Source organism: Tyto alba, unplaced genomic scaffold, assembly GCF_018691265.1.
Source record: "Tyto alba isolate M040663 unplaced genomic scaffold, T.alba_DEE_v4.0 Super-Scaffold_2, whole genome shotgun sequence".
Classification (NCBI taxonomy): domain Eukaryota; kingdom Metazoa; phylum Chordata; class Aves; order Strigiformes; family Tytonidae; genus Tyto; species Tyto alba.
Genome location: NW_024881282.1, coordinates 53950519 through 53967413, shown reverse-complemented (window position 1 = coordinate 53967413; position 16895 = coordinate 53950519). Strand labels below are relative to the sequence as shown.

General features: G+C 40.8%; 1 protein-coding gene across 1 annotated transcript in view; it reads right to left on the bottom strand.

The window, feature by feature from the left end:
* The window catches only part of PPM1H (protein phosphatase, Mg2+/Mn2+ dependent 1H), a 143452-nt gene that overhangs the window by 43607 nt on the left and 82950 nt on the right, over window positions 1-16895 (bottom strand). The window contains exons 4-5 of the mRNA XM_032999808.2: window positions 15697-15809; window positions 24-108 (exon numbers count right to left, since the gene is read on the bottom strand). Coding sequence (XP_032855699.2) covers window positions 24-108; window positions 15697-15809 — 198 coding nt within the window. The remainder of the gene's footprint in view (window positions 1-23; window positions 109-15696; window positions 15810-16895) is intronic.

Below are 16895 nucleotides of genomic sequence, written 5' to 3'. Positions count from 1 at the left end.
GATTTGGTCCTCAAGTCTCTTACCAGATACTGAAGTCGCTGGCGTTCGGTCTCTGGAGTGAATTCTGAAGACATTGGAATGACTTCACCATTTCGAATTATTATAGCCCTGTAATGGTAATAAAATATCATCAATATAGGGAAATAAAAAAAAAAAAAAATAGAAAATACCCAGAAAACCACAGGGTACAGTCACATTCTTATTCTCTTCGGAGTCACAGTAAAATAAAGCCATTTCTTTTCCACTGATGTTGTCAGCAGAACAGGATAATAATTCCTGCCCTGCATCCTTCAGGCTGGATAGCAAAGTATATTTGTATATGCCAAGTTCATTTCAGAGCTCACAAAAACATCTGAGCAACAAAGGCAAGAGTTATTTCAGTTGATGTCTACAGGGTATCCTTATTAAGTGAAATGCAGACACCCAGAGGAGATGCTGTAGAATCACTGATTGTAGAACAACTCTTTGCAGGTTTTAATCCCAGTTGTGGCTGAGACTGTCTAAACTACTGGCTTCAAATGACTCATGTAAGCACTTTCCAATTATTGATTGGTCATATGTCACGTCAAAACATTTCTACTCCACCAGCAAATGGAAATGGAAAAGCAAGTCCCGTTCAACACAAATTTAACTAGTTACCTGCCAAAAGATGGCAGATAATGGAATGACTATAGATCATCCAGATTTCACATACACTTTTGCAAATGGCAGAGAAGGAAATTCTCTCGAACACCTGCCTGTTGCCTCTTAACAATCTGCTATGCTACATGCAAAATGCAGTTCCATTCTTCCCTGGTGTAATGCCATTGGCTGAAACACAGGCACAAGAGGGAAGAATTTACCCAGTATTCCTACTGCATTCTGCAGTCATGTATTCTCTCACAGAATTACATTGTTTTATCTTTCCATCATTTACGCAGCTCTACAAGTATAGTAACGCTTGGCTCTTTCAAAGAGCTGGATGAACTACGTATCATCTCAAAGATTTTAATGTCTGTTTTGGAGCTGTTTCTCAACCATCAATAGATTAATTCAGTGTTTGGATAGTAGCAGTGTACCAGCTCTCTTCTTGAATTTGCATAGAATTTGGTGTAGACGAAACAAGCAACTGTTAGTTTTCAGTTTCTATATGTTTTAAATGGTCTCTTTTCTGTGCTCCTTTAATCCTGTTGATGTGATATTTATGTGCTAGCTTACTTCTCTTAATAATTTGATCAATTTGCTGGCATTGCTTCTATGTCAGGCATTCTGATGGCACTGCAATGCAACCGGCAAATATGGTAGGCACACGAAGACTGAAAATTTAACCTTTAAATTCAAAACACAGGCATCTTGAGAAAACCAGCCACAGTACAAGCCAGATTTGTAAAAACAGTGGCACTGGATAACTTTCCAAGTCTTCTGGACATGATATTGGACTCAACTTGTCTCCAAATTATCATCTGCTATTGCTAGTATGCAAAAAGAAGGAGCATTATCGAAGAGGAAAGGAACTGTTTGCATTTCTGAGATTTATGTGGCAAAGGACAGGTACAGGATGGTGCTACAATGGGAGAGGTGGGAACAGGCTCTAGTCATGAGGGGAAAACAGCTTTACTTTGACAGCAAATTTACTGCTCCTGGACTTCCAGCACTCCCTTACAAATAATCCTGTGTAGAAATTAGAGGTGGGCAAGAGTGCAACCTACATACTGAAGGCTCCCACTGGCCCTCCACCGCTACAATTAAAAACAATATTTTGTGCTTCAAATGAGGCAGACATAGTGGTTGTAACTCATTAATTTCTTAAGAGAAATTTGTGAATAATTTTTGATGGAATTCTTTCCCCTTTATAGGATCTGAATACATTACAGGCTTACAAAAATGCCAGTCCAATTAAAAATAATAAAGGTTTGATGAAAATTTTTATTTTGGATTTCCAAGACAGCAACTTAAAAATGAATTAAGAACTCTACCACTTCCTTTCTGCAACAACGCTTTTGCTTTTATTTTTGCAGTTCCTATGGTATTTGGCTTTGAACCAGACTCACTTACTCAAAGACAGTGGACAGTTTTTATAAGTTTTTTATATGTAACTTGACTCACTTGAGTTGGCCTCCATTTAAGGGGACTGTGGGCTTAGTACAGAGTAAGTACTCTGACAACAGTCTAGACTGGACTGATCAAAGGAGCTGATCAGACACTAACCAAATTTTACACACTAGCTTAAGAGAGTCATAAGGGACCTACTGATCTTGTGCTTGTCTGAAAGAGCTAATATAAAACCACACATTGATATGACTGCTAGCATGTCAGGCTAATTTTCTAATTATCCTTTACTTCCCCTTTAATCACCATTTCACAGGAAATCCATATTTTAAAGACCACTCAAACCAGTCTGGGGTTCACGTTTTTCTTTGTGCACACCAACATACTTCCTATATATGTTGATAGCTATCATTCTCACTTCTATGGGTAGAATTGGGCCCTGAGGGACTCGCATCATATAAAAAAAGCAATTCAGAGGTGAGTGGGTCAACCTTTCATAGCTCAACTTATTTTCACTAGAAATTGCAGCCACCTGGAATTAAAAGCACAACCCAGCACAAAAAAAAAAAAACAAAAAAACCAAAACCAACATCTTTGGAGGGGGGGAAATTAAAGCAATGCTGTTGATACCTGATAAAACAGAACCTCAGTTTTACGTTTTTCATTAATGTTTTCAGCAGTTGGACTTTATTCAGCTTGAAAGTTACAGCTGCTCATAAGAGTCAAGTGATTTGATCCGAGGAATTAGACAGCTCTAGATATGAGTAACAGGAGGGACGCAGGCATACACGTACAGGTCACTGGTCTGTCAACTGTGGTGGGCTCATTATCCTCCCACCAGGCTCTTTACCTTTCTGCACCAGCTGCCTAGCCATTTCATGACAGCAAATGGTATTTCTGACGGCCCAAGTGACAAAAACAAGACACATTCGCCAGCCATCCCACTGGAGAAGCTGGGTGCGAAAGCCTGGCCTGGGAGCCACCCTGCTCAATGGGATTTTTCCCCTGTGATTGCAGAGATGCCGAATCAGGCCCTAATTGGGTTTGGAGCCTGACCTGCCCTTTCGGTGACCTTGCAGTGACAGAGCTGCCAAGAACCAGCTGAAGGCTTTTCCCACTGAGCAACCTCCAGAGCCCTGAATTCAACAGCCCAAAGTCAGTAACTGCTCACGGGGAGGGAGCCTGGCTGACGCAGCAGCCACAAGCAGCCCAGCAACTGCTTTTAGAGACCCACGCTGCATGGTCCTGCAGGACAATTAATTTGGACTTTACACTTCCTAATGGACTGAGCAGCATCATGGCATTACACAAGCATTACTGCTTCTGCCATGCATGAAAAATGCATGTACGCAATGAAATAGTGCTCTGAAAGCATTTAGCTCCCTGTGCATTGTGGAAATATGAATATATTATTGTATAGCAGAATACAGATGTCCTATTAAACTGTCAGAAATAGCTACATAGGAAGCAAGAAGAACTTGAAGACATGAAGTGCCCAGAGAGCATCTTATTCTGCCATGTTTAATAGTGACATTCTAATTTCAGCCACACTGGTGAAACACATTATAGCAGAGCCACAGGGTGAGCCTGCCAAAGGCAGATGGATGATTCATGTTCAGACGGAACAAGCATGTCAACACTAACCAAATATTCTCTGATGTCAAGGTTGCTTCAGACCCATACCAATCATTAATTTATATCACCAGTGAAGTAGTACTTAAAAAATAAAAGTTTTTCTGGCAGGATAGGAAATCGGGAGTCACAGATCTGCAGACCTCTCAGTGCACTGCCTTCCATGCTCTACTGCTCTGATGCCCTCTCCACACAACATCATCCACAGCAAGCAAACAAACACGAGAAATGCCTTAAGTCTTGATGCCACAGAGGCCACTAAATCACTTATTTTGATCCCATCTGAAAACAAACTATGGATTTCATTGAGTCCTCTCCCCTCTTTTGAACCCAGCTACCTAATTCCCCACCCACATGAACCACAGGATCATAGTTGCCCTTGTGTTTCACAGATACTTTCTTTGTTGTGCAAAGCATGTACGATCACTAATCTGGAGCTGGTAAATATTCATAGAAAACAGGAATATATTAGGAAAAAGGTCCTCAAAGCACAGCTGAAGTAGCCTAAAATGGAAGAAACAAAACTCTCAGTTTGTATCTTTCTTCTGGCCACTTCACTGAGCATTTTCTGATCCAGAGAAGCCATGGCCTGAACAACTAAATGTGGAGCAAGTGATGTGCGAGCACCTTGGTGCATAAAGCGAGACTGTTGGTCACTGCAAATCCTGCAGCAGGCTGTGTCCACTCAGTCACATGCAAGTGAAAAGAAACACCAGGACTTTAAAAGGCTGCATGTAAATCTACAGAAACTACTACATTTATCCTTTGAATTGATGTAACTACATAGTCCATGGCGATCAGCTAAATGAGCTTTTGAGTATTTCAGCATTCACACAAAACATTAAGAATATGGTTATCTTCTATATTCAGATCTGATACTTTGAAACAGTACTTGGTGCTTTAGTATATATCACCTTCTAAAACACGTGGAGAGTGAAGCAACAAAAGGGCAAAAATATGCCACTGTGTTGTACTGCTGCTCTCACACTTGGGATGCAGCAACAACACTGGCTTAAGGAAAATACCAGTTTATCAGTTGCTTTTGCATTTTTAATATGGTTAAAACAGCCACCTCTCCTTGAATCAAGCAGGGTTTGTTTTTCCTGTTCTCTTTTTTTTTTTTTTTTTCTTTCTTTCTTTTGTGGAGAACACCATCAGCTGAGAATTGCACAGCATCCTCTCTGAGTTTATGAGAAACAAACGGAGGGAAACTCATACATTTTAGAGGAAGCTATTGTTGGTTACTCTCATTTAATCATACAGAGAAAGAAACACTTCAGTGAACAAGGTCAAAAGTGTAATTTCACTGCTGTCATGGGTCTATTGGGATTCTGGTGTTCAAAACAAAGAGGCATCTCCTACTGTTAGGAGTATTCAGGGGACACCCTAATTCCATTACACACTTTTTCAGCTAAAAATTGTTTGAAACACAACATTAAACTGCACATTTCTACAGCAGAGGATAAAAATCTGGTAAAGGTGACAAAGAGAGACCGTCTGGAAAACCCTTTTTGACAGTGTGTATCAATTCCAAGCCACAGGGAGGATGTATCCATTTTGTCAAAAGGTGTTAAGCATTGTGGATTTGGTATGGATGAAGCAGAAGTGTCTGGCCCGTCTGAAGAGGTATTAGAAATGTATCAATGGAAAAGAAAGAAGGATTAAAGTGACAGAAAGAATAAGGCAAGGTTTTATTATATTCAAAGGGGAAATAAGCAGTTGATTTTAATTAGGTGTGTCACAAAATAGCTGGGGAAAAAAAGAAGTAAATCCTAGAACTGTGGAATCAGTTTAGGTAGGTACTTGTTTACTACGGTAACTAAATGCATATATTTAAAGAAGCCAAGGAAAACAATGCTAATGTCTGGTGAGCTCCAAACCAGTTTTGTTTATTTACCTCTTCTTAATTGCTAAGACATGAAAGAAGAAGTGATTATAAAAAGACTCCAAAAAATGCTGTCTCCTCTCTAAATAAAGTACTGGAACTCACAGCCATTACAATTACTGACTTTTAATACATTCAGCCCTGGCACCTTGGTTTCACTTCTTACGACCTTAATTACTCTCCCTTAGACACACACAGACATATTTCTCAATATTTCTTTAGAAACCAGGTGAACAAACACCTCACTGCACTGGCAATAATCATGGAACCAAAGGAAATAATTTAAAGGCTTTGCACTAAATTTTATGAATTAAGGCAGGCTGAGGATAGTGAAACAAACCATTATATAACATTTAGCTAGCATTAAAACAGGTTCCAGTGATGACATATCCATCACCATAAAACTCAGAGGTGAAAGCAGCAACCGTCAGCAACACCAGTGGAAAAAACCCCCAGCTGCCTCCCACCTGTAATACCCAAGAGATGTTTCAAAAATGCCACAACCCCTACTCGGCATCACTACCAAGAAGAAAATAAGCAACAAACCAGGGAAGGGGTAGAGCCTCTGTCCTCATTTTCCTTCTACTGCCACTCAACATTCTTGCCACCTGGTTTCTTCACATTTTTCAGCACAAACATCAGGCTGTCCACAGAAGTATTGTGACAGAATAGAAACACTGGATCATTTTTCTTTCAGACGAACAAAGCCAACGTTAAGAGGGAACACACTCTCCCTGCTTGTGGCTCTTCCTGTGACAACATAGTCTCATTGTGTATGCTGTGGTTAAAGCAGACTGATCTGACACATTCATTCATCACTTAGGGGAACTTTGGCTCCCTCAGGCCAATAAAAGGTGCAAGAACTTGCCTTGGTGAAGTATCACAAAAAGGCAGGGTTAAAGTAATTTCCTACAGGAGCGTGCTTTGGCTTTTCCTGCAGCAACAATGAAAAACCCTCCCAAACTTCTGCTAAGGCCTCTTGCAGACTGCCAGCCACCCTGGCTGCTCTGAGGGTTCACATCTCAGCAGCACAACCACCAAGTACAGCCCTGCTCGCAGGACACCCACCAGGCATTCCCAAATTATTTCACTGAAGGACCTCTTTTCACGTCCTGTCACCAGCACAGAGCCAAGTGGGCTACACCTCTTCTATGGCAGCACGAGTACCTCCTCCCACCTTTGAAAAGACCCAGGGAAAGAAATCATGAAATCCAGTCCCTGCAAGAAACTTTGAAAGTCACCTTTCAGAGGCACCTACAAGCAATGCGAGCTGTTCCTGTGCACACACATGCAGAGCTTTACGTTGTTTCCAGTTACTAGACTCATTCATATTTACATTTCTGATGCTCATTTAGTGATTCCTGTGGAGAAGGCCTCTGGGAAAAATGAGGCTGCTGATATACTCTAAAGCCACTATTCTGGTGGTCTGTTTTTACTAAATGAATTGTATTATTTTTAATAAAGGATCACAAATGGGCAAGTAGAAGCTGTTTCTCAAAGCAAAATAATATTCATAGATTTCCACAGAAGGGCTTACTTCTCATCTACACTAGCACCTGAGCCGGTCAGCATCTCCCTCCCTGCCACTAAAAATAATAAAAATCTGAAATTTTAGAACTTACCTCACATTCCATCCCATGTATTCAACTAACAGCTTAGTAAGTAGCAGTTAAAGGGATTTTCTACTCCTGGTAGCCTCCCTCTGCCCTATAATATTGTATCCAAGGGTGAGAAGCATTTGGCCATCACCAACACTGTAACTAAATTGCTTCACTTGTTTCTGCCACACTACTCACACTACGGTTTTAAATTAAACAAAATACTGAGCTTGCAGGCTGTCCACAGAGGAGATAGCTTGCAGAAGACACATTGCCCAGTCATTTTTGACCCCAAGAGCTGCACGCTTCTCGTCCCCAGTGCCTCTTTGTCAGGCTGCTGCTCTCTTCCTATGGGACTCTCCCATGAATTCCCTGCTCTAATTTACTCCTCAAGTGTATTGCTTGTCTGATGCAATCTAAGTATGGAGTTATTGTTAGCAGTTGGCTTATTATTAACAGCTGGGTTTATTAACAGTGTTTCATTTTAGGGCTAATTATACTTCTTTTTTTTTTTTTTTTTTTACTCCCACCCCATTACTAATGGAATGGCACTGGCCATCTGTATGTGATTTTTCTGTTTGTTTGTTTGTTTAATCACGAAAGTAACTTTTGCTATAGAACCAGTGGTGACTTTATATGTTCACCTATACACTATTATTGTCTGCTCTGGTTCCAGTAACACTAAAGCAAAAGCTAATGAACTAAACTAAAATACTCTGTAATTAATTGTGTGTCCTTTCCTGTTGGTTTACATCTGAACTCACTGATCTTTCAGAGGACTTCAGCTGGCAGCTAGGAAGCTATTACAAACCAGTTTATAGTGAGTTTATAGTGACACTGCTAGCACACAAAAATTGCCTGCCATTGGTTCCAGCATCCATAGGTTGGAGATTTGCTGCCCTCACGGGATTCATTTTGCCCATGATGATTTCAGTGTATTCTTCATTTGAACACAGCTAAGTCCAGGCTTGAAATGATGATACACCACCACATTTCTGTATCACGGCTGAACAACATGCCACCAATTACCCAGGCCATGTTAGGGAAATGAACAAAGAAGTGCAGTCACATCTCTGTGGCCAGCTCTGAGCCTCAGGACTGGTATCTGTGGAATCAAAGTCTTTTTCCCTGCTGTCCAGGATATCACATTCATCGCCAGGACGAGTTACTATGGCAACTAAACCTGGGCTTAGTGGATGAAGGTATTGCTGCACAAGTCAGTGTTGATTTTGGCAGTAATATGGCTGGGATATGGCTGACCACGTAAGATGGAAGAAGCACGGATTTTTTCTTCCGCCTTTTCTTCACTGTCTTACCACTGAGGAAGTCAGAATGACTTTTAGCACCCAAAGCATCACATCTACTTTAACCTCAGCTTTTCTGCTTAATTCAGCGGCAGCTGGAGGATATTGGAACAAGATGGACTGAGAAGTAAAAGCAGACTGAAAGACTGCTCTCTGCATCAGAGGGGTTTTACCCAAGCCCTGCTTCATTTGCCCATGCAGAACTGACAAGGGAAGCCCTCACTGAAAGCCCCAGGAACAGGCATCAAGCTGAGTTGTGGAGCTGCTGCTGAGACTGAATGGCCTGAGCTGCCTGGCAAGCTCACAAAATTTAGGGCATGAGAAAAGCTTTCCAACACAGTAAGGACCACAGCAGAGTGGAAACATTTACCAAGCAAGCCTGGGGTGCGCGCTCTGGCCCTCCACCCATAGTAGGGGTGGGAGCTAGAGATCCAAGGCACTCAGTCTGCTTGGCATGCCTTGGCCCTGGCCCTCTAACACTGGAATGAAGAATCTGCAGGTGTCTCTGTGGTCAGCTACAAATTAAAAAGATGCTTTTGAGCTTAATGCACTGCACTGGGAAATCTGGAGTCTGGTATGTTTCCTTATACCACAAGCTGCTTCTATTAGAGGTCACAGGCTCTTCATACATCAGTAAGAGAGTGATTAAAATTACATCTTGCCATCCTTCACCGATCTTGCCTCACACTATAAGCTTTACAGGCAACATACATGCAAAGATGCTATTACAGTGGGAATTCTTCCTTGATCAATGCTCATATTTATCAATAAAACTATGCAGCAGGGTAATTTTTACTTGCAGCAGCAGCAACAAGCTTTTTTGTTCTGGCTTGGTTAGTTCCTTTAGGTTTTGTGGGTTTTGTTTTTCCTTTCTTTTTCTAAAGGCTGAAAACCTAAGAGAATTAAAGTTAAAAGAATTTGTCACTCCTGGAAACTAGTATCAATAAACTGCAGCTTTCTAATTTTCTGGTATTACTTGAATAGCCAAAACTCCTCTCCTTCCTCATAATCTGGAACATGAGGACTTCATGGGTAGATACCTGTGTGGTTAGGATCAAAGACTTAAATGAATGTACCACTCACCAAAAATGTTTACAATGGCTTCAACACATGCTAGATTGCCATAGAGATTGCTAAGGCATACACTCTCCCAGGAAAAACAGAAGTTTGGAGAAGATGCAGGGCATTTGTTTTGTCTTCAAAAGCCTATGAACACTTACTGCCAAATTAATAATTTCTGCTAAGTCAGCGCTGGATACGACATGCCAGTACCCTGGAACTTGTCATCCACTGGATCACTAGAAAACACTCTTCCTCATCGCTACACTTTGAGTGCAATGACATATTTGTGATCCAACACCTTTTCTCCACACCCCACTTAAAGTGTTTCCTGAATTGCGTCCAAAAGCTTTACCCTGTACAAAATCTTGCAATATCTGAGGTTGCTGCTATTCCTATGAATCGTGTGCTCTTGCTTTTCTCTGGAAGGAGGCCAGGCAGGAGAAGGGAAGCAGAAGTGCTTCTACAGGCCTGCAAGTCAGGCTTCTAAGGAAAAGAAGCAGGGGAAACAGAGAGATGGGACTTGGCCGTATCTCCTGAGTACGACTAAGATGCCATGCTCATTTCCAACATTTTTGGCTAGGCAGGATCAGACTTCTCCACCTACAAAACTGCAGTCAGTAAAGGAGAATGTGTGTGGGAGAGACTCACTTCGTCTTAAATTCAGTCTCTCCTCACTACACAGGCTCCTGAGTAGACCAGGCTCAGGTTGTCTGTTGCCCTGAAGTGATCAAACATTTACTACTTCCAAGTGATTGCATCAAAGAATTATTATTAATCTAAAAAGAGGTGTGCAGATAGATTGGCCAAAATACAATCCAGAAACATTGCTCTCGCCTCTTAGGAGGCATCTTTTGAGTATTTGGAGGAATAAGAACTTCAGAGGACAAAGAGGAGTCACCACGGACTGCGTGGTCGCAGGGTGAAAAGGCCCTGTGTGTGGTTCAGAGATTTGCAGCTATTTTTGTCCCATCTTTAGGAGGAGACAGGAAAAAGAACGTTATTCCAAATACTGCAGACTGGAGAAGCTTAGTAACTGAGTTAGTCTTCCCTCTAGAGACCTCTAAGTATGAAGCACAGTTATTGTTGTTTATGCAGACACAGATGTAAGGAGACAGAGATGCCTTAGGCAGACCACTCAAGGAAAACAAGGAAAATATACACCATTTAGATTAGAAGATGAGTAGTTAAGAAAAATCAGAAAATTAAAGTTTCTTGAAAATATTGTAAAAAAAAAAAAAAAAACAAAAAAAAAAAAAACAAAGACTAAAGGAAACTAGCTCTACAACAGTAATATACTACAACACTTTTTGTTTTCCATCCTTACAGAGTGTTAGCACTTCTAGCAAAAAAATCACCCTGCTGGACCGCCTTGAGGAAGACGTCAGATACCATGAACCATAAAAATGGATCAGAATCATCAATTTTGATTTCTCAGAAATTCTATTTAAGTTATAGTGCCAGTCAGAAGATATGTGGGTGTCTCCGTGTCTCTCATTTACTTCATAAAAGCAGATTAATCACCCAAATTTGACTTCCTACAATGAGAACTACACGAGGGAAGCAGATGACAAGCACCATGACACAGAAGAAGAGGAAGTATAAATGCAGTGAGATTCAACACGAGCAGCAAATCCAGAAAGAACTGAAACAGTAAACAAAATAGAATGCAATTTTCAATTCACTGTTTCATGGGAGAAGTCAGTGTTATAAACACACTCTCCCACATCTGCACACCTGAAGCGCCAATGAAGTTGCTTAACCTGCACCCCCACAGAAGTGCCACAAGAACATTCATTCAGCGAGCTCCTATCATTTAAAAATCCCAAATGCCTTAGCATTAATTCTATACTTGCCAAAAGGAGGAGAAAAACCTGTCCTGGACATGAGGATATATGTTCAAGCAGAGGGTGAATGTGCCCTGAAAACATAAGCACGAGGGAGCAAAAGCAGAGAGGCAAAAAAGATGATAAAAAAAGCTGATGAAGCAAAGCAAAAATCCTGCAAGTCTGTGAAGCAAAGTGACCCTGCAAGTCTGTGAAGCCTCCAAAACATCAGGCTCTTTGCTTTGATCCCAAGTTCTGCCAATAAATCAAAAAAGCTCAAGAACCCATTTGCAGATTTAGTGAGTGTTTCAGGGCCTATGAAAAAGCCAAATCAACTTGTGATGTTCTGCTTCTCGTATAATGATAAAAGCACAGCTACCCTACATGGCTCCAAGCACAGCATAAAATGGCAGCGCCTGCAGTCTCCAAGCAGCTCCTTAGCCAGACAACATGAAAGCCAGAAGAACACTCGTGCCAAAAATAGTCAATATGATCATACTGCATTACAGTCACTGTAGTGATAGTGGACAAATGTTATGTTGCATGAGGCTATACAATAATTGGGCAGTAATCAGTAAAAACATTAAGTCCCTGTTTTACCACTGCTTCATCACTAGCTATAAAACAACATCCTAATAAAGAGCATAAAACTAAAAAGAACTGAGTTTAACAAGGCATGTTATGGCAGTTTAGAAATAAAAGTCACTTTAGCAATACAGAACTGAACAATAATACTTAAAAGAATGAACAGAGAAGATTTAGCATTCCTGATTAAAAAACCCCAGCTATTCCGAGCACCTGGCCTAGTTACCACAGTGTGTATGTCAAACTCACAGAGCCTCAACACTCACCAAAAAAAACAGTATATATTGGATAACTGACTATAGCACTATCAGTCGCTAATTAGATAACCTTGCATGGACAATGTTAACCACTGAGAGGAAGAAAAAGAGAAAGAGAGAGAGGGGGAGAGAGAGAGAGAGAGAGAGAGAGAGAGAGAGAGAAAGCTTGGCCAATATTCAGACATGAATTTTGACTGTACAGGTAGGCATATTTATGGCAGAATCCAAGAATGATCAGACAATCCATTACAGAATGAAAGTGGTTCCCTCCAAGTTGTTTTTATCAGGCTCTGAATACATCACCTCATTTTTAGTAGGGTCCTGGTATCATGTGCAGTTAACGTATAATTATTACAGAACTGTGATTGCATCGTTAGCAGAAGTTTAATTATATCATTGACATTAGTGATGCCATAACATCAAGCTCAATAATAGTTCATAACAAAACCTACAATTAGCACAATTTTTCCTCCCTTTTACACCAACCAAAAGTGTTCAGCTTGGAGAAGCCTAATAGTCCATATAGAAGCGAGCTAGGGCTGAACCTGAAAGGACTGCTGGCTGGTAATTTAGTAATATGGTAATTAAAGTCTTTTCATGATGTAATTACACATCAACTACAAAAGGACAGCTGCTATACAACACTGCCAGGGTACGTGGCATGAAATGATTAGATTTGAGAAGCTTTGGTGGTTAAACTGAATACCACAGACATAAGTCTGAGGTATAGCTGGCACTGCATAGCACATTATTATTCAAGTCTCACACTTGGCGTTTCCTTAGTCTCATTGTGATAGTAACAGTTTGTTGCATGTACCTTGGTCCTGTGACAGCAGAAGCTGTTCAAAACCCACCTTTAAAAGCTTCTGCTGTTTTGAAGTTGCCTGGAATTAAAAAAGACTTAAGCTTCTTCTGGGTAGAGGCGGAACAAATGAGGTTTGCATGAACCCAAGATGTTTATTTCCCCACCCCTGCAGCACAAAACCTCCTCTCACAGACTGTTCTGTGGGAAATGTAGCTTGATTTATTTGTAGGCTTTTTCCAGTGGGGGAGTAGAGAGGGGAGAAGGAGGAAGACAACAGAGAAGAGGCACAAATGAGTAGGTGAACTCAAAGAAACTAAAGCCTGAATGAAGAACTGGGGGTTTTGGCACCTAGTTCCAACAGCAACAAGCCCAAGTACCCTGTTTGGGTGAAAAAACAAACTCTGCCCTTATTCTCAAGAGCAGACAAACATTCTTTAAAGTAGTTTCCTTAGTGTATTTCTCACCACCCTCATTTGTATCCGTACAAACGATGAAGTTGACCACCAAGGCATGAGACAGCAAAAAGGAACATATTTTTCCAGCTAACACAAATAAAACTTCTTGACTACATGACTGGGCTCTTAAAAATACAAGATTACAGTGTGCACTCTGGTAGTAGGTGGGCAAACTCTGAGCTGCTTTTCTAGTCCTCAAATGCCCTTTTAGTGATGAGGAGCAACTTAGATGTTTTGCAATAGAGGTATTTCTCCCTTTTTGAAACATGGGAAGTGGGAATTTGGTGGGAGAGAGGCCCAGATCAAGTGATCTTCTAGCTTAAAAGCTTTTTGTTTTCTTAAGCTATGAAAATCTAGAAGGGGGCTTATTTGAAAGTGAAATGGTTTTGGAATTCAGAGAATTCTCCTCAGCACAAGGAAGGTTTCCATGAGGTCCATTTGGAAAGTGCAAAGCCAAACTATTTTGGATCTGGAGGGATAAAGATACAAGATGCAAGGAATGAGTAGAAAAATTTGAGCCCTGGTTCAAACAAGACTCAGCCTTGCTGATGACTTCCCTTCTAATTCCTGCTATTCCTGTTTTTTTAAAGAGATGTTTTTGATGGACTTGATGAACATTACAAGACTACTGAAGACTTAGTGGTTTTAACTACAGTGGATGCTTGGGCTAATTCAAGATCATTGTCAACAAGTTTCTTCCAACTGGGTGGCAGAGGCTGCAATGGAGCTGAGGCTACTCTCAGGAAGCAGAGAAAGAATCCCGATGGAACTGCAAGCAACCAGTCATTTAAGAACAAAGATTTCAACTACTCAGAAGTCAGTCCCGCATGGCCAGTTTTACACAGAACACTTGTAAGAGATGATAAAGAAATTTAGCCAACCTAATGGAAGAGACTCAACTGTATTTCAAGCACAATAGCACAGGAAAACATGGTTATTTCTAATATAATGGCAAGAGAGATAAAATTTGGTTCTGATGACTAGACAGGTGGTCTACTCAAACATGTTTGCAGCTACCCTCTGTGAGGACTCATTTGATATTTGATGTGAAAAAGATTCAAATATGTCACTTGTCAAGAGGAACTGGGTGAGCAATTTGCAATATAAACACAAAATTCAGCATATTAAGGACAATCACCAACATGAAAAGAATAGAAACTTTATGCACAAAGGATTTATCTGACTCCCTACATAGTTTAAAGCAGAAAAGAGGCAATAAATATGTTAGGTTTAAACTACAAAACATTTTGCGGTTGACAGCTCTCTGTAAATACGTTGGGCACGCACAGTACAAACATGCACTGCACTGTGTGTGCACAAACCTGAAACAAACACATAACCACAGCAGTCTTCACCTAAAGACAACATGGTCTGGTACCTTTGCAGACTTCAGTGTCTCAGCTGCTAACTAAGAGAACACAACAGCAGTCTGTATCATGCAGGGAACTATGTGCCCTGGCCTGTTTATGCAGAACACTGCCAAAAGAAACATGTGAAGGTCTAAAGTCTTGCAAGAGCAGCCTCATTATCTCTCTCTGATGGTGGTATGGGCAGAGAGTGAGAGAGAGAGAAAGAATGCAAGTGAGATATTTCCAGTATGCTCCTAGGTTTAGCTAAATCAGAACACAGAGAAAAAGTTTCTCATCATTAGTCTTCAAGCATCCAACTTCTAAATATAACAACGGTACAACTCCTGAACTTCTTCAGTTCTGAGAAACGGACAAGTACACAAGCTAAAATGGAACACAGTAAAAATCCTAGCCTGTGATAGCCCCTCTCCAACCTCTCCTCCCTGTTGCAGGAGTAGCAGTTACTTGCTTACAGATTATTACTTTCAGTTATATAAAAATCTGAGAGTCAGGTGGTTTTCCAAGACAGGAGCCACAGGACTTCCTAATGAACCAGTTCAGCCTTACCAGCTGTTCCAGATGCAGTCACTTCGTCAGTGTTTAACACAGAATTCTACTACATACCCAGCATCTCTTCTGTTTCAATGGCTCTTTAGCATCCTTCCACCATCAAGTCATCCAGAAACTGGTATAGGGCCAGAAGTGTCATCAACCTCCCTGATTGCAACCACCACTCAACAAGATACTGGAAGCCTATGACTGCCATTTGCATTAATTTCAGTGAGAACCATTAAGCCTCCAGCCAATAAGTGGAACCCTCTTGTGATACTGTTTGTACCTAAGGAACTTGGTAACATCAGACCTGGGAAGTCTGGGGTGAAGGAATAGTTGAGGAGACACCACAATTACTCACCTGCTATCACCAGCATTTGCCACATAAAGCTTCCCCAATAAACACACCACCACAAGGGCTGTGCAGCCACCAGAAATATTATACACGGTCCTCTCTCGTTCTATTTGCAAATCCTAATGGAAAAAGAGAACAAGATTTGTAAAGACAGCATTGCAACTAATGTTTTAGAAAATGAAGATCATCCCCCCCTGCCAAAATAAAATAGAGTCTGTCTTAAGCAGCATGTCCCACTGGCTTTCTTTACTGTTGTAGCTATGGCCACATGGTCAGGGAGAAGAACTGAAAGTTGAGAAGTAGCTATTACTTATGATGCAAAGATGTTAGTGAAAAGTCAGGACAGGAGACTGTAAAACATCAGGCACCGAGGAAGAAATGGCAACTCTGAGGGATGCAAAGGAATCTGCTACAGAAAAAGCACAATGAAGGCAAAGATAAATGTAGCTTAACAACAGGTGTCTGGTGGTATAATTGGAGAGTGTTTTACTTAGACAACAAATAATTAATGAGACCTAGCTACGATATTAATAACTATCTTCTCTCCAAAATGGATGCTAGGATTGCAGAGCATATACCTGTACAAACAGCAGCAGGGGACACTCACGCCAACAAGGCTACCCTTCAGTAACACAGGGAACGGGTGGATGCCAAACTTCTTATGCGGGCAGAGGGGGGAAAGGTCAGTAGCACAGTATTTACTGAAAAATATTAGGCATTCACAGACTTTCCAGGATGAATCACAGTATTTAACCCTGTGTCATCTCACCGCTTTTATGAGGTCCTGAAAAGACTTAATTTTTATACATGTGCACAGGCCCAAATTTAAGGAGGTACGTACCTACTCAAATAGTTCTTCCCGTGTTTAGGTTCCAACTGATTCTGAGTGTAAAAAATATTATATACAAAAAAGTCCTCCTGCTTAATAGAAGTGGAAAACACAGGTCATGTCTGTCAGCAACAATCAATCAAGCCCAGGAATGAAAAAAATACAGAAAAATATAAATATACATGTATATGTATATGTATATACATGTGTGTGCATATATATATAGTCCCAGGAAAGCGTGGAGAGCATGAAAGAGAAGTAAATGAGCTATTTCCCAGTACTCCATACATTTTAAACAAAAATTAAAGTATACGCCAATGAATTCATTCTGTTGCCTCTTAGTTTAGTTTGGGTTAATAACATAGCATGTTACAAA